The 26,972-nt window shown below is 38.7% G+C and overlaps 1 protein-coding gene across 1 annotated transcript in view; it reads right to left on the reverse strand.

Annotated features, from left to right (window-relative positions):
* Nucleotides 1-641: 641 nt before the first annotated feature.
* Nucleotides 642-26,972, reverse strand: part of LOC124778013 (AMME syndrome candidate gene 1 protein homolog) — a 58,144-nt gene continuing 31,813 nt past the window's right edge. The window contains exon 4 of the mRNA XM_047253587.1: nucleotides 642-4,304. Coding sequence (XP_047109543.1) covers nucleotides 4,138-4,304 — 167 coding nt within the window. The 3' untranslated portion in view covers nucleotides 642-4,137. The remainder of the gene's footprint in view (nucleotides 4,305-26,972) is intronic.

Below are 26,972 nucleotides of genomic sequence, written 5' to 3' on the forward strand. Positions count from 1 at the left end.
TTCCACTTTATCAAAATAAATTCACATAAATAATTCATTATCAACTGGTTGCACTGTTTCGTTGTGGCTCCTTTAAAGAGCAGCAGGACTGCAGTCAAATAACATATTAATTCCTTAACTTAATTTTTTCTGTGAGGTGATAATTACACCTTTGTGACTATCCTCCGACAACTCAACAAAAAGTATAATTGAGAGTATTATCTGGCAGTGTAGGTTACTTTTTCTAACTTTTCTATCTTTTCCTTTACACTAATAAAATTGAATTTATACCCACATGCATTTTTTGCTAACACAATATTGTTTGTTAGATTAAAAAATAGAGATGGGGACAGAACGTCAAATTTTGTGAAAATATAACAGATAATCAGGTTATGAAAATGCAGTAATATCTGCATTCCTGTAGGAAACTTGTGTGTGTCTAGTCGAAAAAAAAAAAAAAAAAAAAAAAAATTTTTCCTCATTTACACCAGGAAGATTACTCACTTATAGGATTCATATTCTGTATACTTAGAAAATATTTTATCTGTGTTGAGGCAGCCTCTGACAAATAATAATGTTACAGAGAAATTTGTAGCAATTATGATGGAATTCAGTTCCAATGTATGCAAACTGTGTGGTTTTAGGAAAGTAATAACTGCTTGACCACTTGTATAATTTACTCATAGAACAAAAATGGTATGAATACCTACAATTATGAATATACAATCCTTTAACAAGAATATAAAACATTTACCATACTAAAAGCAAACAAATTTTCTGCAACACTGTTGTCATCAGCAGTTTTTGGTGTGTGTGTGTGTTTTGCCGTAATCTTGCAGCCCTCAGAAACATACACAAACAGTAGTGACAGTACAATTAATATGCATACATCAATACTACTATCATCTTTTATTTCCAAAATAGTGTTGGTAGCATTAAATGTGCTTTGTAACAGTACAAAACATTCTATTTCAGACTGATTACTTTCATCTCAGTTTCACAATACAAACACTAATACCTATTTGAGGCAATGCTTGAAGAACATAAACAATTTGCTGTTAAAATAAATATCAATGCTTTTTTTGCAAACAGCAAACCATTATGGGCTATTTTAAGTAATGTTAAAATTTCACATTTGTTGCTTTGTTTACACTCAAAACAGTTTTATTTAGATTCAGAATATGTAATACTCAATATGTATTACACACAGTTCAGAAATATGAAACATGTAAAATGTGACATCTACTGCAAATTTAACTAATTTTGAAACATTTAATGCACATGTATCTTTAAATACAGTTTATTTCTGTAACAACTGAAGCACTGTTTTTAAGTTTCTTCCCTTAAAAAACAACATTACACACATGTACCATAAGGAAAAACATGGCATTCTATCAAAACACACCAATATAAACAAATTCTATTAATGCAGAGCTACATTACTGGAAAATGTCTAACATGACAGCTCCACCTAAGCAAAACTTACAAAAATTTTAAGAAAACCAATGTTCAACAACCTATTGAAAACAGACTGTAACAACACAGTTTAACATATTTATGCTTCCACATTCACTCTAACTTACAGGGCATTCATCCTAGTCCTGTGATTACATATTGTTTCAAACAATTATTCAGGTGACACACAGTTCCTGGAATCCACTGTAGGCCAGAACAATTTAAGTGAAAACAGCACCTAGCATATGAGAATATTTATCATTCATTAACCACAAGCTTAAGTCCAAAACTGACAAACTGCAAAACAAGCATGTCTGGCAACATTTCTTACTAGTGGTCTTCCTCAGCATTTATACGGTATTTTCTCATATTACCTTTCCGATGGTCAGAGCAATGTCTCTTCAATACACATACTAAAACATTTAAAAAAGAGCAACACAGGCACATTCCACAAATTTTCACACTTTTAAGTTTTTTTGGTTGCTTCTTGCATTAGTGTTCACACAAATCGTGAGGATCACAGTATAACAGATGTTTCCAATTAAGTGTGACTTTGTAGAAGTGCTTTAGATTAATTCAACAAAAATAATTACGCATATAAAACACACCTCTTTCGAGATCTTTACTTGAATACTGCAGTACCACAATAAGGTATGCACAAAAAATCATGGAAAATAATGTTAGTTTAGTTACAGTAAGCATCTCATAAATGTCAGTATATTATTACTTGATTTTACTATTTCCATTTACATCTTATAGGTAATAACGAACAACACACACAGTGGCATATACACTTATACACTGCAAAAAAAGAAGAAAACCGTTACTGAATGAAAGTGAACAAGCCCCTATTTTATGTAAAATGCAAATTGAATGTATTTATCTATACCAAGTTTTTACTAGTGATGGTAAGATCTCTGAGAACAGGGATAATATAAAACTATAACTATATTAAGAGTAGGCATACTGATACACTACAACTACTTTTAATAGAATTGTCATTTTACAGCAGAAACAATGAAATAGTTGGCGAGTCAGTAAATTTAACATAAAAACTGTTGAACGGCTGATATATACCTATATATTAACTATTCTTAATTTGTTTGGTACTGCAGTACTGATTACAAGAAGATGCTTCCAAAAGTCTGAAGCTCATCATCACTTAAATAAATCCTGAAACTACATAAAAAAATTATTTTCCACAATGAAGAAAAAATGTTGTATTAGTTTCATCTCTCGTACTCCCCATTACAAAGTAATGGCCTGAAAGAAGACAAATTCCTGATTAACAAGTAAGTAACACCTGAAAAGAATAGTCTATCCACAAGCACAATGTAATTCATCAGAATCAAAAGTCCTTTGTAAGCAGTAATCATTCTTCCACTAAGTTTCTCATATAGTATAGCTAAAAACAGGCTCATTCCTCTTAAATTATCTGGCAAAAAAGTCACAAAAATATCAACACTAACAAAAATTTTACAAATGTTTGACATTTAGATATGGAAAACATTACACATAGTTCCATAAACTACACTTTCCTCATTTTGTCGTGTAAACAGTACTTATTCCTGAGCATATAACATGGTGTAAGCTGATCTTTACATTTCGATTTTTTTTCTTGAAAATAAGTTATTTTGAGTTACCTAGCAACATTTTCTTTGCTAATGAAGTTCCAATATTCAGCAAGATATCCGAAATAGTACCACTTCTATAAAAATGGACAGTCGTACACAAACGAAATTTCTGACAAAAGCGATCACTATGAGGAGATCACAAGGAACAATCTGCCACCATGTTTTCATTTTTTTTTTTCATACACTCATTTTTAACATTCACCATTTGCAGACGAATAAATGGCAGTGAGTACGGGTATTTCAAATAATGCTAATTCACTCAAATGGACACGTTTGCTCATATCACATGATTTAGCACATTTTCAACATACCTTGAAGTACCGTAGGCAAATTTAACATTCATCTGTTTCTAAGGCCGCTTTATACAGCTTTGTATATATTTGTATACCTGTATACATATACATATAGATATATCTGTAAAAACACAATAACACTGTACTGACGTAAGTCACTTTCACGTTACTAAGTTTGTCACCAAATGTTTCTCAGTAGTATTACAGATCTACTATGTCCACTCGCTGAGATCATGAGGGGAAAATTATGACACTGATAACTTTCAGTAACACGATTTTGCACGCACTGCAACAAATATTATCATCCAACTTGCATTTATCGGTGAAAGCTGCCATTTCAGTTTTAGACCTAATTCAAAAACCCAGTAACATCACAGGTAAAAGCTCTCAATGCAAGGCTGGTTGTAGGCACAAGGCGGAACTGTGAACTAACAACACAGCTTCTTTACAATTAACAACAGCTATCGTCACTTGCGTTTTCTCACTTGGTGGTGGTTGTGGTTGTAGCTGCTGGATGTGGACTGAGCATCATGATAAAGGGCTGATGGCCCAGGTTGGTCCCACCAGTGCACCACAGAAGTTGTCGACAACTGCTGCTGATGATTACTGAGAACAAAGGGCTGTGGTGGAGGGGCAGCAAACTGTGGATGCAAAATTGGTGCAGGAGGCAACACCAAAGGGGCAGTTTGCTGCGAGTGATGTAGATTCAGAGTCTGCGGTGGAGCAGTCCACATCACTGCACCACTGCTGGGGCCAGGAGGGCCCCACAGTATCTGCTAGCACCGCCGATTGCGCCAATGGTTGAGATAGTCTTGATAGCTCACAGATATCTTTTCGCTCTGGTAACGTGTGAGTTTTATATTTCTTCTAATATCTGGAGTCACAGAACCCTTGTAGCCACCTTTTCGTAGTAAAGAATCAATTGTCTGGATCTGGTCCCAACCTAAAATAATATATTTCAGTTTAAATGTAGGATTCAATGTATTACATCCAGAAAGACAAGAGCACTTTCAGTCACTAACCAACTTCCTAGTAAGACAAATTTCAGAGAAAAAAGAAAATCTTCACTTAACATATAATTATGATTGAGAGTGACATGTTGAGGCTCTTTCTACAATTACTGAAAATTACTTCCACAATACTGCTTCAAATTCTTTGAACCACTGTAATATTAATAAATAGAGTGTACCAACAGGCTGAAAATTAAAAAAAAAAATCCTTATATAATTAGGTGTGTGTGTGTGTGTGTGTGTGTGTGTGTGTGTGTGTGTGTGTGTTTCTTATTAATGGTCTTGATAACATTCAAACAAACAAACAAAACAACTTATAACATTACAAAATGAAACTAGACTAATGTTCCAAGGTAGACAGCATAATAATGAAAAAAAGTACAATTTACATGTAATGCTTTCACGTAGTACACATTATTTTATATTATAAAAATCACAGCATACTACATCAGGGTGAAAATCAAACTTCTTACTCTCTTTTCTCTGGCCCCATCTCCATCTGCTAATGTAACACTTGCAACATGAAATTACAGAGTAGTAATCTTTAATGTTGGATTTCTCTGCAATGTGACACTAATCATTCATATTGTAATTATAGTTCCTTCACTCTCCACACCACACTTTCTAACCAAATACAAATAAAGAAGAGCTAAAGTAGACAGATATAATTAAACAATAATTTCTCCGCACAATTTTGTAAAATCATTATTCTGGAAAATTTTTTTAAAAAATATGCTTTAAACCTCTGCATTGTTTAGAATTCACCTTGTGGAAAGTGGATGCCTGGATTTGTTGCTAAGTGTCAAAACAGAGATAGAAATCTATCAGACAAGTACAACCAGAGCAGGAGGTAGGTGTAAAAATATGCAAAAAATTTCAGGAAAGTGACTCAATTGGTCAGGCATGCTGATGACACGATTAGTTTCACAGGTGAAACTTGCCATAATGAAGCATGTTTTGCCAGTGATGAAGTACACTGGTTGGCTTTGGAGGCAGCATATGGAGCACTTTGCACCTGTAGCGCACCTTAGGGCAATGGACGCATGGTAATAACAGGCTTCAGACATAAGAAGAATGATACATTAACTGCATACAGTAATGTAAAGGACACATGAACCAAAAATACAATATATAGCTCTTGTGTCTCCAGTAGCAACTGAAAATTCTAAAGAGGATCTCCGCCATACTGTATGAAAAAACATGAGAGGTACTTCACACACCTATTAAAATGTTATAGTCTGAATCACATTTAGTATATAGTTCAAGGCTATATAGTTAAAATGAGCAAACAGTCTTTAAAATGTAAAATGAGTTTCAAAAAATATCCACAATTTTTTACTTCAGTATAAGACATCCGTTTTGAAAATATTAAACATACCATTGATGTGATAATGGAGAATGTAGGGAGAAATACATATAAAAACAAGAAAAAACAGTGAAAATCTTACAATGAGGTAGAACAGCTGGCTACTACTTGCCTACAGCTAGAAAAATTCCAGTACCGCTTATATCCACGTTTACAAGAGGGAGAACTACTCCTAGCTTTCAGAGCTGTTAAGTTTTTTCCTCTCTGAGTAGGAGGGGAAAACTGACCGTTCTGAAAGCTAGGATAGCTGGAGCTCAACTGGAATGAAAAGCCTTTACCAGCTTAGCTGCGGCCCTTTCAACAGATGAATCACCAGTTAGTAGCAGCTCACATAAAAAGCCATGCAACAGTTTCAGCAGAGTTGGTTTACGGCATGCCTGCTTCCATATGTAGTTCTCCTCCTGATGGGATAAGTTATGCCATTAACAGGGATGGAGTGACATGCATCAAGTGGGCGGCTGAGGTAGGTTTTGTGCCAAGGTCTTTAACACTGATATGATCCATGTAGCCAGGGGTTGGAAGCCAGTGTGATATAATGATGGAGCAGAATATATCACATGTTGAATGTGCAGCATGCTATCATATTTGAAAATGTAAAAAGTTTTTGGAGAAGATATTTTTCATTTCATGACAAAGTGAATGGATGAACACTGCTTGTGAATTGTTTCCAGAGGAACTCTGTACCATTTAGAATGCACTGCTGCAATTGTTCCATTAAGAAACTAAATAAGAGTTAATTACCAGAAAATTCTCTGCCCCATCTGTTGAGCATCTACAGTATTAAGTAATGGTCAAGTCACATGACTGTCAGTTAGAGGAGCTGTTCAAGTTTATTAGCAGTTTTTTCAATCTATGCTTGTAAAACTAGCAATGTGAACTGTGGTATTTTTGTCTTGTATTGTGGCATCCTCATTAAGAAATGTTTATTCCATAAGCCATCTTATACATTCACACAATACTGGAAGACACCTCCTCTGAGGACAGTAACAACAGATATAATAGGGTCTCTCAATACTGGAATTTATGGTTTTTTGGGCTTCATATACATTAAAATTTCAGTAGTCCAATTAGTTTATTCCTGTTAATGGAAATGCGTGAAAAACTATTCCAGTCTGTTGACTCATGGTGCAAGGTGTGCGCCAAAAGTGTGTGTGTGTGTGTGTGTGTGTGTGTGTGTGTGTGTGTGTGTGTGTGTGTGCGCGCGCATCACAATTTTCCCAAAAACTCTGTTTTCCAGATGGCAAAAAAGGAGGAGATTCCTACGCAAAGACTACAAAGAGAATTTGCTCTCATATGTTTACGAATTTCTGGAAGTGGGTTTCTTATTTGGTGCATATTTAACACACACATTTATTTTATCTCACACCAAAAATGAAATAATGTAATATCACTAAAGTTAATAATTACAATATTTTAGCATTACTGATGTTTAAAATATTTTTGTGTACGATGTCCTAACATGGAATGACTGTATGTGAATCTGAAGGTTAATTAAGGATTCAGTCAACAGCAAAAACAGGTAAGTAGGACCCAGTAGGCCACAGTATGAGCCAATAATTTGTATGATATATCCAAAAACAAAGACTTCTGTCTCTTGGTAAAACAGATTCCCTATTTACAATTAAAAAAAAAGCCAAACACACAAAGTAACATAAAAACAAACTCAAACAGAAAATTTTGAAGTAATGTGGTTTTTTTAAATGCTTAGTGGCTATCCAGCAGCAATATGTTCACATTCTGTTTTAGAACAAATGCTGCAACAGATACGTAAACCACTATTGAAAAGACTGTACATGAAGTAGGGGGTAATAATTCACAAATATTCATGGGTAATAATTCACAAATATTCACGTCAAAGAATATGTCTTCATGAGTCCCCAAGAATGAAATCATTTGAGTAAAACGAACTTTCAAAAATGTTTTACAGATACTGCTATTAGTCACAAAATTTGTAGACACTCAAATTATTTAACAAAGCAACATGTTTTGAGGTGTAAATCTCATCTTCAGGCTACAATGGCAGTACAAAAACATTTAACAGAAGTACATGCAGGTATTAAGAGTGTTTTGTAGGGTCTTGGCCTATGCTACTTCATTGGGGTTCAGATTTCTGGCTACAGTACCCTGTGAATTTCATTCAGGGTTTAGGAAAGAGCCACCAAACACAAATAACTTAGATAGGTGGTACCGACAGTCGTGGAAGCCGGAAGGTCCTGGTCGACCTTGTTTGTCTGATGTTGTTGTTGTGGTCTTCAGTCCTGAGACTGGTTTGATGCAGCTCTCCATGCTACTCTATCCTGTGCAAGCTTTTTCATCTCCCAGTACCTACTGCAACCTACATCCTTCTGAATCTGCTTAGTGTATTCATCTCTTGGTCTCCCTCTACGATTTTTACCCTCCACGCTGCCCTCCAATACTAAATTGGTGATCCCTTGATGCCTCAGAACATGTCCTACCAACCAATCCCTTCTTCTGGTCAAGTTGTGCCACAAACTTCTCTTCTCCCCAATCCTATTCAATACTTCCTCATTAGTTATGTGATCTACCCATCTAATCTCCAGCATTCTTCTGTAGCACCACATTTCAAAAGCTTCTATTCTCTTCTTGTCCAAACTATTTATCGTCCATGTTTCACTTCCATACATGGCTACACTCCATACAAATACTTGCAGAAATGACTTCCTGACACTTAAATCAATACTCGATGTTAACAAATTTCTCTTCTTCAGAAACGCTTTCCTTGCCATTGCCAGTCTACATTTTATATCCTCTCTACTTCGACCATCATCAGTTATTTTGCTCCCCAAATAGCAAAACTCCTTTACTACTTTAAGTGCCTCATTTCCTAATCTAATTCCCTCAGCATCACCCGACTTAATTAGACTACATTCCATTATCCTTGTTTTGCTTTTGTTGATGTTCATCTTATATCCTCCTTTCAAGACACTGTTCATTCCATTCAACTGCTCTTCCAAGTCCTTTGCTGTCTCTGACAGAATTACAATGTCATCGGCGAACCTCAAAGTTTTTATTTCTTCTCCATGAATTTTAATACCTACTCCGAATTTTTCTTTTGTTTCCTTTACTGCTTGCTCAATATACAGATTGAACAACATCGGGGAGAGGCTACAACCCTGTCTTACTCCCTTCCCAACCACTGCTTCCCTTTCATGTCCCTCGACACTTATAACTGCCATCTGGTTTCTGTACAAATTGTAAATAGCCTTTTGCTCCCCGTATTTTACCCCTGTCACCTTTAGAATTTGAAAGAGTATTCCAGTCAACATTGTCAAAAGCTTTCTCTAAGTCTACAAATGCTAGAAACGTAGGTTTGCCTTTCCTTAAGCTTTCTTCTAAGATAAGTCGTAAGGTCAGTATTGCCTCACGTGTTCCAGTGTTTCTACGGAATCCAAACTGATCTTCCCCGAGGTTGGCTTCTACTAGTTTTTCCATTCGTCTGTAAAGAATTCGTGTTAGTATTTTGCAGCTGTGACTTATTAAGCTGATAGTTCGGTAATTTTCACATCTGTCAACACCTGCTTTCTTTGGGATTGGAATTACTATATTCTTCTTGAAGTCTGAGGGTATTTCGCCTGTCTCATACATCTTCCTCACCAGATGGTAGAGTTTTGTCAGGACTGGCTCTCCCACGGCCGTCAGTAGTTCCAATGGAATATTGTCTACTCCGGGGGCTTTGTTTCGACTCAGGTCTTTCAGTGCTCTGTCAAACTCTTCATGCAGTATTATATCTCCCATTTCATCTTCATCTACATCCTCTTCCATTTCCATAATATTGTCCTCAAGAACATCGCCCTTGTATAGACCCTCCATATACTCCTTCCACCTTTCTGCTTTCCCTTCTTTGCTTAGAACTGGGTTTCCATCTGAGCTCTTGATATTCATACAAGTCGTTCTCTTATCTCCAAAGGTTTCTTTAATTTTCCTGTAGGCGGTAGCTATCCTACCCCTAGTGAGATAGGCCTCTACATCCTTACATTTGTCCTCTAGCCATCCCTGCTTAGCCATTTTGCACTTCCTGTCGATCTCATTTTTGAGACGTTTGTATTCCTTTTTGCCTGTTTCACTTACTGCATTTTTATATTTTCTCCTTTCATCAATTAAATTCAATATTTCTTCTGTTACCCAAGGATTTCTACTAGCCCTCGTCTTTTTACCTACTTGATGCTCTGCTGCCTTCACTACTTCATCCCTCAAAGCTACCCATTCTTCTTCTACTGTATTTATTTCCCCATTCCTGTCAATTGCTCCCTTATGCTCTCCCTGAATCTCTGTACAACCTCTGGTTCTTTTAGTTTATCCAGGTCCCATCTCCTTAAATTCCCACCTTTTTGCAGTTTTTTCAGTTTTAGTCTACAGGTCATAACCAATAGATTGTGGTCAGAGTCCACATCTGCCCCTGGAAACTTCTTACAATTTAAAACCTGGTTCCTAAATCTCTGTCTTACCTTTATATAATCTATCTGATACCTTTTAGTATCTCCAGGGTTCTTCCATGTATACAACCTTCTTTCATGATTCTTAAACCAAGTGTTAGTTATGATTATGTTGTGCTCTGTGCAAAATTCTACCAGGCGGCTTCCTCTTTCATTTCTTAGCCCCAATCCATATTCACCTACGACGTTTCCTTCTCTCCCTTTTCCTACACTCGAATTCCAGTCACCCATGACTATTAAATTTTCATCTCCCTTCACAATCTGAATAATTTCTTTTATTTCATCATACATTTCTTCAATTTCTTCATCATTTGTAGAGCTAGTTGGCATATAAATTTGTACTACTGTAGTAGGCATGGGCTTCGTGTATACCTTTGCCACAATAATGCGCTCATATATTGTTTGTAGTAGCTTACCCGCACTCCTATTTTTTTATTCATTATTAAACCTATTCCTGCATTACTCCTATTTGTTTTTTTACTTATAACCCTGTATTCACCTGACCAGAAGTCTTGTTCCTCCTGCCACCGAACTTCACTAATTCCCACTATATCTAACTTTAACCTATCCATTTTCCTTTTTAAATTTTCTAACCTACCTGCCCGATTAAGGGATCTGACATTCCACGCTCCGATCCGTAGAACGCCAGTTTTCTTTCTCCTGATAACGACATCCTCTTGAGTAGTCCCCGCCCGGAGATCCGAATGGGGGACTATTTTACCTCTGGAATATTTTACCCAATAGGACGCCATCATCATGTAATCATACAGTAAAGCTGCATGCCCTCGGGAAAAATTACGGCTGTAGTTTCCCCTTGCTTTCAGCCGTTCGCAGTACCGGCACGGCAAGGCCATTTTGGTTATTGTTACAAGGCCAGATCAGTCAATCATCCAGACTGTTGCCCTTGCAACTACTGAAAAGGCTGCTGCCCCTCTTCAGGAACCACACGTTTCTCTGGCCTCTCAACAGATACCCCTCCGTTGTGGTTGCACCTACGGTACGGCTGTCTGTATCGCTGAGGCACGCAAGCCTCCCCACCAACGACAAGGTCCATGGTTCATGGGGGGGGGGGGGGGGTGTTTGTCTGATGCTAATGTCGAAAGAGTGTGCAAGGCATTTCATTGAAGTCTTTGCAAGTCACATAGTGAATCAAGCAGATATTTTTCAATGCCAAAGACTGTAGTGAGGAGGTGTTGTGTAAGCAGGTATGTTTTTAAACTGTACAAAGAGGGATTAGTGCAGGCCCTTATGCCAGCAGACAATGTGACAAGATGTGAGTTTCATTAAGAATTGCAGTTAAATATGGAGGACACTGTTTTTATAGAAAGACTCATCTTCTGCAGATCAACTTTCCATGTAAGTGGAAAGATACAAATGTAAAGATGAACACACACACAATGTCCGTACCCGGCACAGTGAGAAACCACATACAATGATAGAGCATCAGTGTGACTCTCCAAAAAGTGAACTTTTTTTTTGGGCATTTTGCGTGAGACTCTTCTTCAAACAACGAACAGTGATGAGTAACTCACTGCCACACATGTTGGTGACCTCGTTATAACCCCAGCTGAAGATCAGTGATGATGATTACATTGGCAACTGGACAGTGTTCTGCCCCATTTTCACAGGAATTTACGAGAGCATCTTTATCATGTTCTTCATCAAAGCTGGATTGGACATGCTGCAATGGCAGACAACAACATTCTTCCTGGTTGCCCCGTTCACTGGACTTAACACCCTGCATTTTCTTTCTGTAGAGGTTTGTGAAAGACAGAGTTTACGTATAGCCAACACCTGTGTCCCTGAAGTGTGTTATCAGATGAAGGACGCACTGCAGGCCATCTAGGAAGAAATAGTTTACCATGTATATGAGTTGTGTGACGAAGGGTGTACATATTGCAAGATTGTGATTAACACATCAAAAACTTGTGCAGTTATCACTGCACATTCTGCATGGTTATCCCATATAAAGAAGTAAATCAATTTATTGGTAAATTTTAAAACCACATATTTCATTTACAAACACCCTGTATTAATGGAGCAAATCTGCATTCTAATCTGAAGTAGATTTTCAGGAAAGTTTTTATTCATGTATTATTTATTTTTTATTGTTTTTCCCCCATGTAGCTGTTCTCAAACAAATTGCAATCAATTGGATGTCCCTTAGGCGACTCATGCCTCTAACCAGTTACCCAACCAGTGAAAAAGGTAGGCACAATGTAACGTGGAATCCAAGGCAAAGCTCCACATCATTAAGACAGAAATGCCACGTTAAAGTGCAGAGTAAAAGAAAGTGATCCTGCCAAGGTTTGATCCACAACATTTCAATTTCCAGCTACATGCTCTACTCAGGGTGTATACGCGGACAAGGGAAAAAATTCCCGGATTTCCTGGTTAAAAATACACTTTCTCCTGGATGAAAACACATTTTTTCCATGTTATTAAGTGACAGTACATTTTCCCTCGGAACTGTAAAACTTATCAATCCTTTGAATGGTTCTGTTTTTATACACGGACGTGGAATTTCCCGGCACTTTAGAAAACGAAACTCAGGGAAGAAAACTCCTTTTGGAAAGATTTCTTTATGTGCAGCAACATGTACGCTGCACATTTTGGTATTACGAAAGTATAAATTCGAATTTCACCAAACACCGCATGTTACTTTCCGATCCATTGTAATCGAGATTGGGATGCGCTTTTGTAAGCCAGTCATAGCTCATGTCACGTGATCCCACCAGCCGATGACAGCGGATATTCAGACCACAGGACACGTGATGTAGTCAGCTATAGCAATATCACTTATGTAGTGCGGATACACGAACAGGAAAAGTTAACGTTTTAAATTAATATACATAGTGTTGCTACACGAAAAGTAAAGCTTTCACATATAATATTGGTCTCTAAGGTTAATAAGCTGCAAGAGAAGCTAAGCTTTCACATATAATGTTGATTTTTTTGCGTGATATGAACGTCTGATCCAGGCTCAAAATACTTCTAAATGGCTCTTCATCGAACGCTCTGTGATTTAAGAAATTCATCGTACATTCTCGCACATGGTTCAAATTGCATAAAAGGAAATTTACTTTGAAAGTAATGCTTTTCAAACCACCATTCACAATATTTTCCCGCGACCTGTTAGAAATAGGTTCATTTCCGTAGTCGTCAGAGAGTGCCAGATAACAGGCGCCACCACACTTTGGCAGCTGCTATGACGCATGAAGCCCATATGTTCGTACATGTAAAACACTAAAATATCTTGCAAAAGAAAAGAGACATGAGAGGATACTCCAAGAGCATCGGAATTTCGTGAACCATACTAAAATGGCACATTTAAAGTGCATACTTAAAGAGCACATTCATATGTCCAGATTCCCAATGAAGTAGGCCTCGACCTGACATTAAGCTTTTCAGAGTGGGTTTCGGGATGTAAATTTTCTTTGAGTACCAGTACTGTATTAACTCATTTGATTCTTTATTATGGCATAATGCCATATGTGCTAGAAGATGAAAACGTGCACTTGAAATGCAGCAAGCAGTTGAAATTAGCCAATTTGACTGCCTCAGCATAAAAGATTAATAAAAGCCAAATTTCTTTAGCAAATCGACAAAAATAACTTCTTTGTTCTACAAGGCGATTAATGCATAACTGTCAGAAAAGTGGAAATCCCGCCCCTGCCCCCTCCCTCGAGCGTTTGAGATACGCCAAAAATTAAAAAAATCGAATTTTCAAAACTATGTTCATTTTGTAGCACACATCTTTCTGAAGATGTCTGATACATGAAACAAATATGTTCCAGGAAACGTAAGACGTCATTTATTCTTAAGTGTGCCAGAGTGCAGTGCCACCCCTCTTCACACAGCATTCTTCTACCGCACGTCACTGTATTTCGCTCCGTCGGATTGAAACGTGTATATTTCGTACTGGATGGCATCAAACCATATTCAGGACAGAGGAAATTAAAATGTCCTGTGGTGCCTCTCCTGCTCCCAGTCGCCCGGTTTGACATCCTGCCCCTCCTTTTTTTATATATAAACCCTCGCAATTAATACTGGATGGGATTATTTGTAATCGGGAGAACAAGAACTCTTCAGAAAATTTTGCACTCTTTATTGCCTGTTAGCTAATAACTTGCTGTTTTGGGTGACATAAAATTAAATATAGGATACATAAAACCAGTAAAGACAAGAAACAAGCAATACAGTACACACTTCTTCAATCCTTAGCTGCTAGCATTGTTTTCCCTCTAATCTTGCTACAGCTTTACACAGCGTGCTTTCCTTTCTGCGACAGAATCTATTATCTCATCAAAGTTCATCAAACGTTTTGCTGCATGAAAAATTGAAATATCGTTGTCTAATACTGCATAAGCTGTTAATACAAACAGTACCCAAGACTGGCGTGGTTTCTCGGTCTGATTACATCTATTTCGTCACTGTCTGCTAAATAAAACAAAACAGTTCTTTCTAACACTGCAGAAATTGTAACACACACCAAATAACGGGACTGTTTTGGCACAAATGGTCATTTTTATAACACATCAGAATATAATTCACGAGAATCAACATAAAATGCCTATTAGGCCTACTAAAAGCAAAAAGCTTTATGTTAGAAAATAGTTTCACATTTCATTCATATGCTCCAGTTTCTCGAGCATGATAGATCGAAAAGCAGTAGTATGAGATTTTAATATAAATTTGGAATCGTCATATACTTCCCTAATTTGTGTGATGTCCCTGTTTCTTCTCCTTCCTCATTCTAACAAACAATCTTGTCATGACTAATTCTGGAACTATTCCTGCCTTTGTCAAAACTTATTCGCCAGTTAACTTCACAAACCCTGCCACAATCACAGGTTTAGTTATCCCTGAATATTCTCCGATTAGGTGTTGTTATGTTCCTACAAACCATTTTCCGCGCTACTTCCAGAATATAACTTAAGCAGCTGCTAGACAGGGCTGTACAGCTGGCCCTTACTTGTGTAGTGATCTGGCCAAAAATTTTCTGACAAAATTTCATTTTCCTGGATACACCGAGAAGATAATGCGTAATATTTCTTACCTGTTATTCCTGTTAGTCGTTTATTTCCACTCTGGTAGTCTGTATCTATGGATTTCCCTAGTAATTATAACAACACTTATCATTCGCAAACCCAATCAACCACATAATCAGACAGTGATCGGCGTTCACTCGTTAGGCTTTACTCCGCTCAGCTTGTATAGCCCGGTCCCCTTTTGACTGCAGGGAAGTTTATTTCTAGATGGGATGAGGATTCCCCTGACAGACACATCTTATAAACTGTGCACTAATTCAAAAATCAACTTATTATTTTTTTTTTACCATGGGACCAAACTGCTGATATCATTGGTCCCTAGGCTGACACACTACTTAATCTAACTTGTGCTAAGGACAACACATACACCCATGCCTGAGGGAGGATTCGAACCTCCGACGGGGGGAGCCGCGCGAACCATAACTAGTCGCCCTAGACCACACGGCTACCCCACGCAGCTTATGATTCATTCAAAAATCAACTTATAGAAAGTGTTCAATGAGTAATCAATAGACCAACGTGCGCTGGATGCAAGACACTTTGTGAAACTATGTTTTTACTCCTGAAGAATATGAATTTGGCACCCCCTCCCTCATAGCCCTAGCTTGGGCGCGGCAGTAAAATTTTTCCAGTTGGCACCTAGCTGCTTGCGGCGACTGCTTACACAGCAGCAGCCACATTTCTGTAGCCAGAAAAGGGAGAAGGTTCTACTCATATGCCACTCAACTGCGCAGGCGCATGAACCCACTTGTAACTGCTAAAACAAATCTAAGGCAAACTGTTGTGACGTCACGCTCATCAGAGGCAATTTGTTGTTATGAAGCATTGCATAGTCTTCCTAAAGCCTTTGACACATTTTGCTGCTGGCAAACGCTTGCATGAGCACTGTATTTTGTTGTTGTATATGGCACATTTCCTTTGCAATTTATGTTTTATTTTCTTTTTTTTCCTCATTCACGTTTTATTGTTGCAGTATTATTCTGCTGTAGCGGGATACAGTAATATCCTTTGTTAGAGTATTGATTCTTACCAGTCAAAATTACAAAAATTTAACAGAAAACTAAACAAAAAATTCCTGGAATATTAAAAAATTACCGGGTTTTTCCCAGTTTTCTCCCGGATGAAAAAATTCCCAGGTTTTTCCCGGATCTTCCGGTTGTCCCAGGTCGTATACACCCTGTCTACTGCTACACCACCAAACCAGATGTGGATTCAATCATGCTTGCTGCACTCTTGGGTCTCTTCTGCTCTCTCGAGGTATGGTGGCAGTTCGCTACATGGCGATGTAATGTTCCTCACAACACAACTTTAATTCAGCATGATTCAGACAATGCGTACAAAATATTTACAAATGTAACAATTATGAGAAGGAACGATGCTACTCACCATACAGCGGAGATGCTGACACCATACAGCGGAGATGCTGATTCGCAGATAGGCATAAGGACTCTCACAATTAAAGCTTCCATGTTGACTGAGGATAGTCCAAAGATGTAGAGAACCGTGCATGAGCAACACCTATTAGACGGGTGGGGGCCCAACAGCTGATCAGTTCCAGTCATTCCAAGAGGAAGGAGGTACACGGCTCTGTAGTTCAACCATGCCTAGACAGTCTGCATTGTTGCTTTGTGCCAGGAAGGGCTCTCAACAAGGGAAGTGTCCAGGCGTCTCAGAGTGAACCAAAGCGATGTTGTTTGGACATGGAGGAGATACAGAGAAACAGGAGCTGTTGATGACATGCCTCACTCAGGCTGCCCAAGGGCTACTACTTGCAGTGGCTGACTGCTACCTATGTATTATGGCTCGGAGAACCCTGACAGCAACGCCATCATGTTGAATAATGCTTTTCGTGCAGCCACAAGAGTTCTTGTTACGACTCAAACTATGCGCAATAGGCTGCATAATGCGCAACTTCACTCATGACGTCCATGTCGAAGTCCATCTTTCCAACCACGACACCATCCAGTGCGGTACAGATGGGCCCAACAACATGCTGAATGGACCGCTCAGGATTGGCATCACGTTTTCTTCACCGATGAGTGTCGCGTATGCCTTCAACCAGACAATCATCGGAGACGTGGTTCGAGGCAACCCGGTCAGGCTGAATGCCTTAGACACACTGTCCAGCGAGCGCAGCAAGATGGGGGTTCTCCGCTATTTTGGGGTGGCATTATGTGGGGCCGACATATGCCGCTGGTGGTCATGGAAGGCGCCGTGACGGCTGTACGATACATGAATGCCATCCTCCGACCGATAGTGCAACCACATCGGCAGCAAATCGGCTTGGCATTCATCTTCATGGAGGGCAATTCGCACCCCCATCATGCACATCTTGTGAATGACTTCCTTCAGGATGAAAACATTGCTTGACTAGAGTAGCCACCATGTTCTCCAGACATGAACCCTATAGAACATGCCTGGGATAGATTGTAAAGGGGTCCTTATGGACGAAGTGGCCCACCTACCACTCTGAGGGATCTACGCCGAATCGCCGTTGAGGTGTGGGACAACATGGACTAACAGTGCCTTGATGAACTTGTGGATAGTATGTCACAACAAATACAGAAGTGCATCAATGCAAGAGGACGTGCTACTGGGTATTAGAGGTACTGGTGTGTACAGCAATCTGAACCACCACCTCTGAAGGTTTTGCTATATGGTGGTATAACATCACTATATGATGGTATAACATAATAAAAAGGGCAGAAATGGTGTTTATGTTTATCTCTATTCCAATTTTCTGTACAGGTTCTGGAACTCTTGGAACCGAGGTGATGCAAAACTTTTTTTGGTGTGTGTATGTCTACTGTTGATGAAGGCCTTAATGGCCAAAAGCGTTAATTGTGAGAGTCTTGATGTTGTGCCTATCTTCTACTCAGCATCTCCGCTATGTGGAGAGTAGCAACTTTCGTTCTCATAATTGTTACATTCCATCCTGGATTTTCCACTGTTTAAAATCTTTACAAATTACATACGAAAACCTTCCTTGTTGGTAGTGTATCTGTTAGTGGAAACTGGATCAAAATCCTCACAACAGTTTCTGATAGTAGTGTCCACATACAGAAGGATGCAAATGGGTGACTTCAAAACTTGTCAAATATTGACTGTTAAATTGAAACAAGCTTTGTTCTGACCACCATCTTGTTAATTGTGGTGTCTTCTTTAAGTATACGGTGACAATTTGTGAATAGTGGTTAATAAGTTCCAAGGGCCCACAGCAATGGAGGTAACTGAACACACCGCGAAAAGACAGCCATTTAACATGAAGAAAGATGACCACAGCACATGCCATGACCTTACAAAACAACTTTAATATCTACGTATACCCCTGTTAAATATTTTTGTATTGCCACTGTAGCTTAAATATACGGTTTATACATTGCTTCATTAAACAATTTGAGTGTCATCAATTTTATGACACAGGGCTCTGGCAAACCCTTTCGTACTTTTGAAAGTCATGCTTGATTACTAGTCCATATGGCTTTGCACAAAATTTAGAACTTTAGTACTCATTGACGATAAAAATATCCACAAAATACTGATATATTGGTTCATCAAGAATGCTTTTCCTTACATTAAGTGAAGGAACAATTTACTCTGTTACTGAATGTGTACCACGCTTGGTAGTTGAATTTAACAACTACTGCTAATGAAAGCTCAACGTTGACAAATAGTTTTAACATGACGGCGGAGTGCATCTCAGAACTGCCCTTTGAACATAAAAGAACCTGCAGAATATTGGACTAGCTTTGTGAATGATGATGAACTACTTTGCAACTAGAACTCTGTATGTTCTATTTAGGGGGAAATCATCAAATCTCTAAGAAGTTTTGGATGTACCTCAATCTCCACAATTGTCCACAATACATATGTAAATAATTTGCTGGTTACTGTCAGAACTTCCATGGGGCAGGTTACAAAATGTCCATTTAACTGATACTTGGGGCATATGAAACGAACCTTCCTGAAGACTGCTATGACAAGTGGACAAAATAAAAATAGCAATCAAGTGACAAAATAAAAATAGCAATTAAGCAAACCTTGGGCAGTGAACAAACAATGAATCAAAATTACCTGGCAGCCACTCTTTTCACACCAGAAACATCAACTGAGCCGTTCTATGGCCACAGTTAACAATCATCTCAGTTAACATGAAGAAATTTCAACAACTAAAAAAGAAGTGCTAGAAGGTCAATGAAACAAATATGTATGTCACATATTGTGCATACAGAAGACACACAGAAGCAGTGAGATGCACAGACCAAAGATGAACAGGCTGCATCTCGCTGTCTGAATACACCACTACTAACACCAAAAAGCTATTTTTATCCATCCAAATGTCCAGGTTATACGCACAGCAGTTATGGAGAAAAATTATATTTAAATTCTTAGTATAGGAACAGTTAATTTTACCATCTCTCCCCATTGCAAACCATCTTGCACTGTATTTACACTTAATAAACCAATTTTAATAACAAAAATATGCAGGTTGTCACAGGTTAGACTGGGGCAGCAGTGCAAGAATGGACAGAAAAGAATCATCTTACTCTAAATCATGATGCAAAACTACCTACATCATTCAACACTAAGTGGAGCCAAAGTTACAGCCATGACCTTATATTCAATAGTAGTCAATGATGTGTAAAATCTGTATGCTCCACAATACCAAACCCACAGCAGAGACTAATGCCTTTAGACCTCAGAATGCACCTCTTTGTAGGAGGTACAATTTCAAAATGACAGAATGCTTAAAATTTGCATAATTGTTATATGTTAAGGTACTCAGAATAGAACCTATTATAAAAAATCCTATGATAGCTTCACTGCAGCTGGAAAGATGATGATGATGATGATTTGGGTTGAGGGGGCACTAGACATCATGGTCATCAGAACTCTGACGGTAAGTCAACATGAAATCTCATGGGTGGAGACAAAGGAGCCCCCACATGCGGAGCAGTTTATAATGTACTGAAGTCTGCCACCCTTCCCCACCGGTTTAGGGATGAGGCCTGAGAGTTCACAAAATTTCACCACTCTTTAAAAACTGGTATCTGTATCTGCGAGGATCGTGGGCACACCTCCAGCGAGACCGAGGGCTGCCCTAATATCAGTATATAGGAGACACATAGCCACAATATGCTGAACTGAAAGCGGCACGTCACAAACTACACAGAATGGTGGATCCTCCCGCCGGAGGAGGAAGCCATGTGAGATAGGGCTATGCCCGATGCTCAGTCTGGTAAGCAAAACCTCCTTTCAGCAGTGAGGTTGACACAAAGTCCGCCAAGCCTTTGTGGTCAATTTGAGCAACTGCAGTTTGTTGTCTGACACCACAACCATTCAGTCTCCCACTGACGCATGATGCATCTGTCAGAAAATGAGATAATGACGTGCAACGGGAGGGGACATCGATGGACAGCACCATCCCAACATGCTTCCTTGGCAGCTTTGTCAGCCATGTCGTTACCCTGTATACAAATGTGACCAGATGCCCAGCTAAAGATCACGTCCTTGCCACGGCGTTGGAGCTGCTGGAAGGAGTCAGGAATGAACTGAATCAGCGTGTCTACTGGATACATTTGGTGAAGTGCTTGCAGCGCACTAAGAGTCGGAATAGACACGAAAATTCGTATGGTGATGTCTGAACTCCCCCCAGTGCTATCAGAATACCATATAACTCCGATCATAATTTGTAAATTGTTCTGGAAAACGCACTTTGAAAACCCTACCACGGAAAACCACAGAACAATCGAGAGCATTCTCCTGCTGGGATCCATCTGTATAAGTAACGATAAAACTACCGCACATACTTAAAATGGACAAAAACAAAGATGTAAAAACCAAATCTGGAGTATAACTTTTCGTGTACTGTGTCAAGCTTAAAATCACTTTGGGCCTCTGAAGACACCAAGGTGGCACTGCGTTCCATCCCTGGGTGTGTATTTTCATGCCAGAGAGGTCCAGATCCTTGAGACAGTCCGTAGAACGTATACCAAATGGTTGGGTCACTTTGTGCTGATTCCTGAACAGTCGTTCGAAGGTGGGTTGGATCACTGAATGAAACGCCAATGGCTGAGGTGACGCTGAGACTTCCAGCGCCTGTCGAGCGAAAAGGATATGTCGCCGAATCCAGAGTGGTGGTTCACCAGCCTCTGAACTGGGCTGGTCCGAAAGGCTCCAGTCAATATCCGAATGCCCTCATCATGGACATCTAACATTTGGAGGTAGGAAGGATGGGCCGATCCATAGACCATGCTCCTATTGTCTAAGTGTGATGGGACAGACGCCCTATAAAATTGCACGAGGCGGGACCTGTCAGCTCCCCATGTTTTTCCTGCCAAGGCATTTCAAAACGGTCAACAACTGGAAGCCCTTTGTTCATAGGTCTTTCAGGTGTGGGAGCCATGTTAATTTCCAATCAAATAATAAACTCAAAGTGTTCACAGTGTCTTGAAAACGTAAAATATGGTCCCCCCATTGTAAGCTCTGGTTGGTTAAAACTCTGCCGAGCACAATTAAAATTGACACACACAGTCTTCTCAGGTGAGAACCGAAAAACAGTTGTCTGGGCCCAGGATTCCAGCCTTCTAATGGTCAGCTGTAGCTGCCTCGTTGTTGTTAGATCAGAGGAAGAGTAGAAGATCAGCTGGAAAGAGAGGCTCCTGATGTCTATGCCTCAGGAATGCCGAACATCTGCTCTTGCATAAGATCAATCTGCTCTACTTTCAGAATACCACAATTTATCTCATAAATTGCTAAGATTTCCTATTGTCTCTAGTCAGATTTAAGCCATCAATCTTTCCAATCTATTGATCCTTTGTGTCTCCTTTATAGTGCAAATGAGCTCTTGTTTCCAGTTTCCACTGTTACTTTGCTAAAAGGATATTTGATAAATATTCTTTTAGTGAAGTAACTGTGGAAACAAGCTCATTTGCGCTATAAACAAGACACAAAGGATCATTGGATTAGAAAGATTGACGGCTTCAATCTGACAAGAGACTGTAGATCTTAGCAACGAACCAATGGAGACCAATAAACCTAAAATCACCACCAACAACCAAATAGCACATCAGCTACTGCTAAGCGGGAAGGCCAGCCACAAATCTAAAATGCCCAAGCTTTATACAGTAGACCATGAGCAGAATAACGATCTTACAATAGCATTCGACATGGCTGAATTAGGGAATACTGTCAGAGTAAAAATGGAAAATTAGTTAGCTGTGATGATATTCAAAGAGAAAGATGAAGCAGTATGGCCTAACAACAAAGAAATGTATGAACTGATACCAAATTCTAAATATAAGGAAAACAGTGTGAGTAGTTGCCCTGCTAAAACCTGGCAAAGAAGAGACAATCTGAATAATTTTAGACTAGTTGCACTACTATGACACCTCTATAGATTGCTAGGAAGATTTATCTTAGATCTTCTTCTGTTCATAATTGACCCTTTACTTATACCTTAACAAGCTGGATTGTATCCTGGTAAAAGTTGTACTGGAGACCTCTCTCGAGTCACACACAGTTCACAGAAGATTGTCTCAAAGTTCATAAGGCAACTGGAGTGGTATTTGTTGACCTATGAGCAGCAGCTACTGTTAACTAAGCTGTACTACTGACCAAGGACTTTAAGCTAACCAGATTCGTCATCATTCTACTGCAAAATCTCAAGTTTTACATTGTCCTTCAAGGACAGCACAGCTACTGGAGGTTACAGAAGAATTGTATTCCTCAAAGTTTACTGGACCACAACACTATGTAATATAATTACAAATGACCAACCTACAGCCATCAATACTGGAAGTTTTTTTGTATGCAGATGGTCTTGCTCTTTTCACATAGAGCATACAGTTTTTGACTCAGTGGAAACACCCTCATTAATACTCCTGAAAGACTACGATACTACACAGCAAACCAGCTTAAACCAAATTCATCTAAGACACAAATTTGTGTTTTCCATTTGAGAAATTGGGAAGCACTCAGAATTTAAAGATGATCTGGTCAGGAGCTGAACTTGAACAATGCAGTGCTCCAAAATACCAAGGAATAACACTCAACAGATCTTTTACATACAATAATACCAAGTTCAAAGTTTCCACCAGGTACAGTCTCCTTAGAAAACTGGTTGATTCAATATGGGATAGTGAAGTCAAAACAATCTGAACTTCTGCAATTGTACTGTGTTATTCCACTGCAGAGAACACCTGTCCCATTTAGTATAAATCGAGACACGCCAAACAAGTGAGTCAAGCCCTCAATGAGACATACAGACATTTAATACGCTGTTTAAAATCTACACCAGCAGAGCGGCTCTACTGCCTCCTGGTTGGAAAACAGTATCTGAAACTCTACTGCCTGATTATGAGAGGGGCGTGCTGACATGCAAGTCCTTGAATAGATTGAGATCAAGAGCAGGCAGCTTGGGGTTAATACGGCAAGATGGGCTATAACAAAGTAGACAATGTCAAGTGCCACTGTGTAGAAGATCAGAGAGTTAAATACATACTGTTGTGGCGTAACAAGACAGCTACGCCACACTGAAGTAGCCGAAAGGCACGCGTAATCTCTCTTAGTCTACAGAGAGGTCTGAAACAAGATACGTAATGAATGGTAGCAAGAAAAGTACGTAGCTGCTATAATACTTAACTTTTAATTCGTCATTGGTTTACAACGTTCTTGATGAGACATTTCATACGATAACTATCAAACTATGTAAGGCTAATGGCGCCTTGCTAGGTCGTAGCCATGAACTTAGCTGAAGGCTATTCTAACTATCTCTCGGCAAATGACAGAAAGGCTTCGTCAGTGTAGTCGCTAGCAAAGTCGTCGTACAACTGGGGCGAGTGCTATTCCGTATCTCGGGACCTGCCTTGTGGTGGCGCTCGGTCTGCGATCACACAGTGGCGACACGCGGGTCCGACATGTACTAAATGGACCGCGGCCGATTTAAGCTACCACCTAGCAAGTGTGGTGTCTGGCGGTGACACCACACATACTTCAGTAATGACTGTGTCCAAACTTTTGCGCAGAAGATTACTTATCAAGCCTTCAAGAAGTGGCAGAGATTTGGTCAAATTTCTTATATTTTAAAGTCTGTTATGATTCAGCAAACTAAACTGGTTATTTGGCCATTGTGACAGCACTGTCATGTTCACGTGTGGAAAGCAGTCGGGGGATGCAGCAATAGCGTATACACCGATACTCTTGCAAGTGGAATACTTACATGCTATGTCTTTAAGAACCACTGAACTAAGTGCCACTCAGAACAAGAATACAAATAGTACAATTTTCCACACATTACCTGCTTATGAAGTTTCACTTTCAGTATTTGTAACTTTATTTTCCCTGATGATGTCACTATATTAAACAGGGGTGACTGTTGATCCATCATCTGCTGTTTTAGTTTCCTTGATCGTCACAGTATCTCTCCTCCATTAGTCATCAACATTTTTTTGGCATGATACACAGCCTTTCAATGCTTCTAATATCACAACAGCAAAAGCTAAAATCACAGCTACAAAACTAGTTGTTCGAATGGATTAGTGGCAGCAACTCTGAGATATGGAGTTTCATCCCAGGGACCACTTTGAATTTTTATCTGGTGGGAAGGTCTGAAAGGAGGTTCACTCAACCTTGTGAGGCCAACTGAATAGCTACTTGAATATGAAATCAGCAAAAGTGACACACAAGCCTCCAGTGCAGTTTTGCCAAAAGGCTTGCAACAAGCAAGTTGACACACAATGTTTATTCATTAGCAGCTAAAGCTACAGCTGTTCCATTCAAATTTGGTCTAGAAGACTAAATAAGTACTTTTTGCTAATTTTTATCTCATTTTCACTACGTTTATCTATTGACATGTGACATTTACACAAAATCCTCAAGTTCTTATTTAGACTTGATTTCACTTGCATTTATTGTTACATTGTCATTTTGATTGTTCTGTTTACTTTGATGTAATTACGGCATTCATAATTTGAAAATAGAATTAATTGAAATCAGTACTACAGTTTGCAACATGTAAACTCTTATGAACTAATCAGTGTATCTGAGAAAGCTAAGCTAAGCATTCCGACTTTCCAGTAACGTATTTTAACTTACCGAAAACTAATTATTTTCAAAATAATTAAGCTGAAGCTCTAAGCTGCCAACAATTTTCATTTCAGAACCTAACCACTGTTATGTTCCAGCTTTCGACTTAATATTTTTGTTATTTTAATTTTTCTGTACAAAAGACATACAGCATTGACTGATTATTGAGTTAATCAATAATTTCAAATTTATAATTTGCAATGTGGTGCTCATACTTGTAAACAAGAGGATTCACATCATGTAAGAATAATAATTTTGATGTACTTTTTTCAATTTATATCCAACAAACACAATCTTCTGTATGACAAAAATCACATTAATTCTTAGACCACATAAAAACAGTAAAATACAACATACCCACTTTTTAAAGTATTACATATTTTTGAAATAACAGTTTATTCCTACACCAGTTTTTGTGTGTCCAAATTGCCACAAAATTGTGAATTTGCAGTTTGAAAGCCCACAAGGAAGACCAATGTTGGGTGTAATCTCGATATTGGTGCACTACAAATTCCTGCATGTTTTCTAGGCGAATATACATGCACTGACAACTGTGAAACTCATTAATATTAATGTCTGAAGACTTTCCAGTGATTACAGAACCTCAAATTAAGGAACATTTTAAATGAAACGTGTTGTGGTTGGTAGTAAGTTTGGAATTTTATTTTCATCAAAATAAATGATTGCTGGACATGGTGATACTCATTATGGACTTAATTAATGGAATTACTGCACTGTATTCCTCTTTCATAAACTGTTACAATTGTGTGTGAACTGTTTTTGTGCCACAACTGAATAATTAACTCCATCACTGGAGTGTTGAAAGGCAATTGTGTGTGCTGATCTTGTGTTGTATGCTAAAAAGTTTTCGTAATTGATAAACGAGTCACCATTATTAATAATCAAATTTTCCATGGATAAATGTGTGTCTGAATGCAATATACATGGCAATGATGTGTACATTTTTGGGTAAGAACCACCCTGCACTCGTTTGGACTTTCAGCTCTGAGGAGATGATGATGATGATGATGATGATGAGTGGTGCAGCCGTATGGAAACAATGGAAACCGGGTCAGTAATACAAAGTGGAATAAAATAAATTTGGTTGGTGCTCCATAATTCAAGCCGGAAGTTCAGTTTTGCTTGTCACTAAGTATTTTTAACTTTATTTTGTCCATTCCTACATGATAATCCAAAGTTTCCCTGTTACAGTCATAGAGGAAATGTTGCTTGGCACTGCTTTGCAATATTGCCCACAGAGTGTATGAAAAAAAAAAAAAAAATGACAAGTTGTTTATTCAAGCACATTTTATATTCATATTCCAAAGTTAGCGTAAGGAGAGCTATGCGTGAAGCGTTCAGTGAATCCGAAAGTAAAATTCTATGTACCGACTTGACAGTAAATCCTACGTAGTTCTGGTCTTACGTTAAATAAGTGTGGCTCGATACAGTATATCCAGACACTCCGGGATGATGATGGCATTGAAACAGAGGATGACACGCCTAAAGCTGAAATACTAAACACCTTTTTCCAAAGCTGTTTCACAGAGGAAGACTGCACTGCAGTTCCTTCTATAAATCCTCGCACAAACGAAAAAATGGCTGACATCAAAATAAGTGTCTAAGGAATAGAAAAGCAACTGG

Source organism: Schistocerca piceifrons, chromosome 2 (assembly GCF_021461385.2).
Source record: "Schistocerca piceifrons isolate TAMUIC-IGC-003096 chromosome 2, iqSchPice1.1, whole genome shotgun sequence".
Lineage (NCBI taxonomy): Eukaryota > Metazoa > Arthropoda > Insecta > Orthoptera > Acrididae > Schistocerca > Schistocerca piceifrons.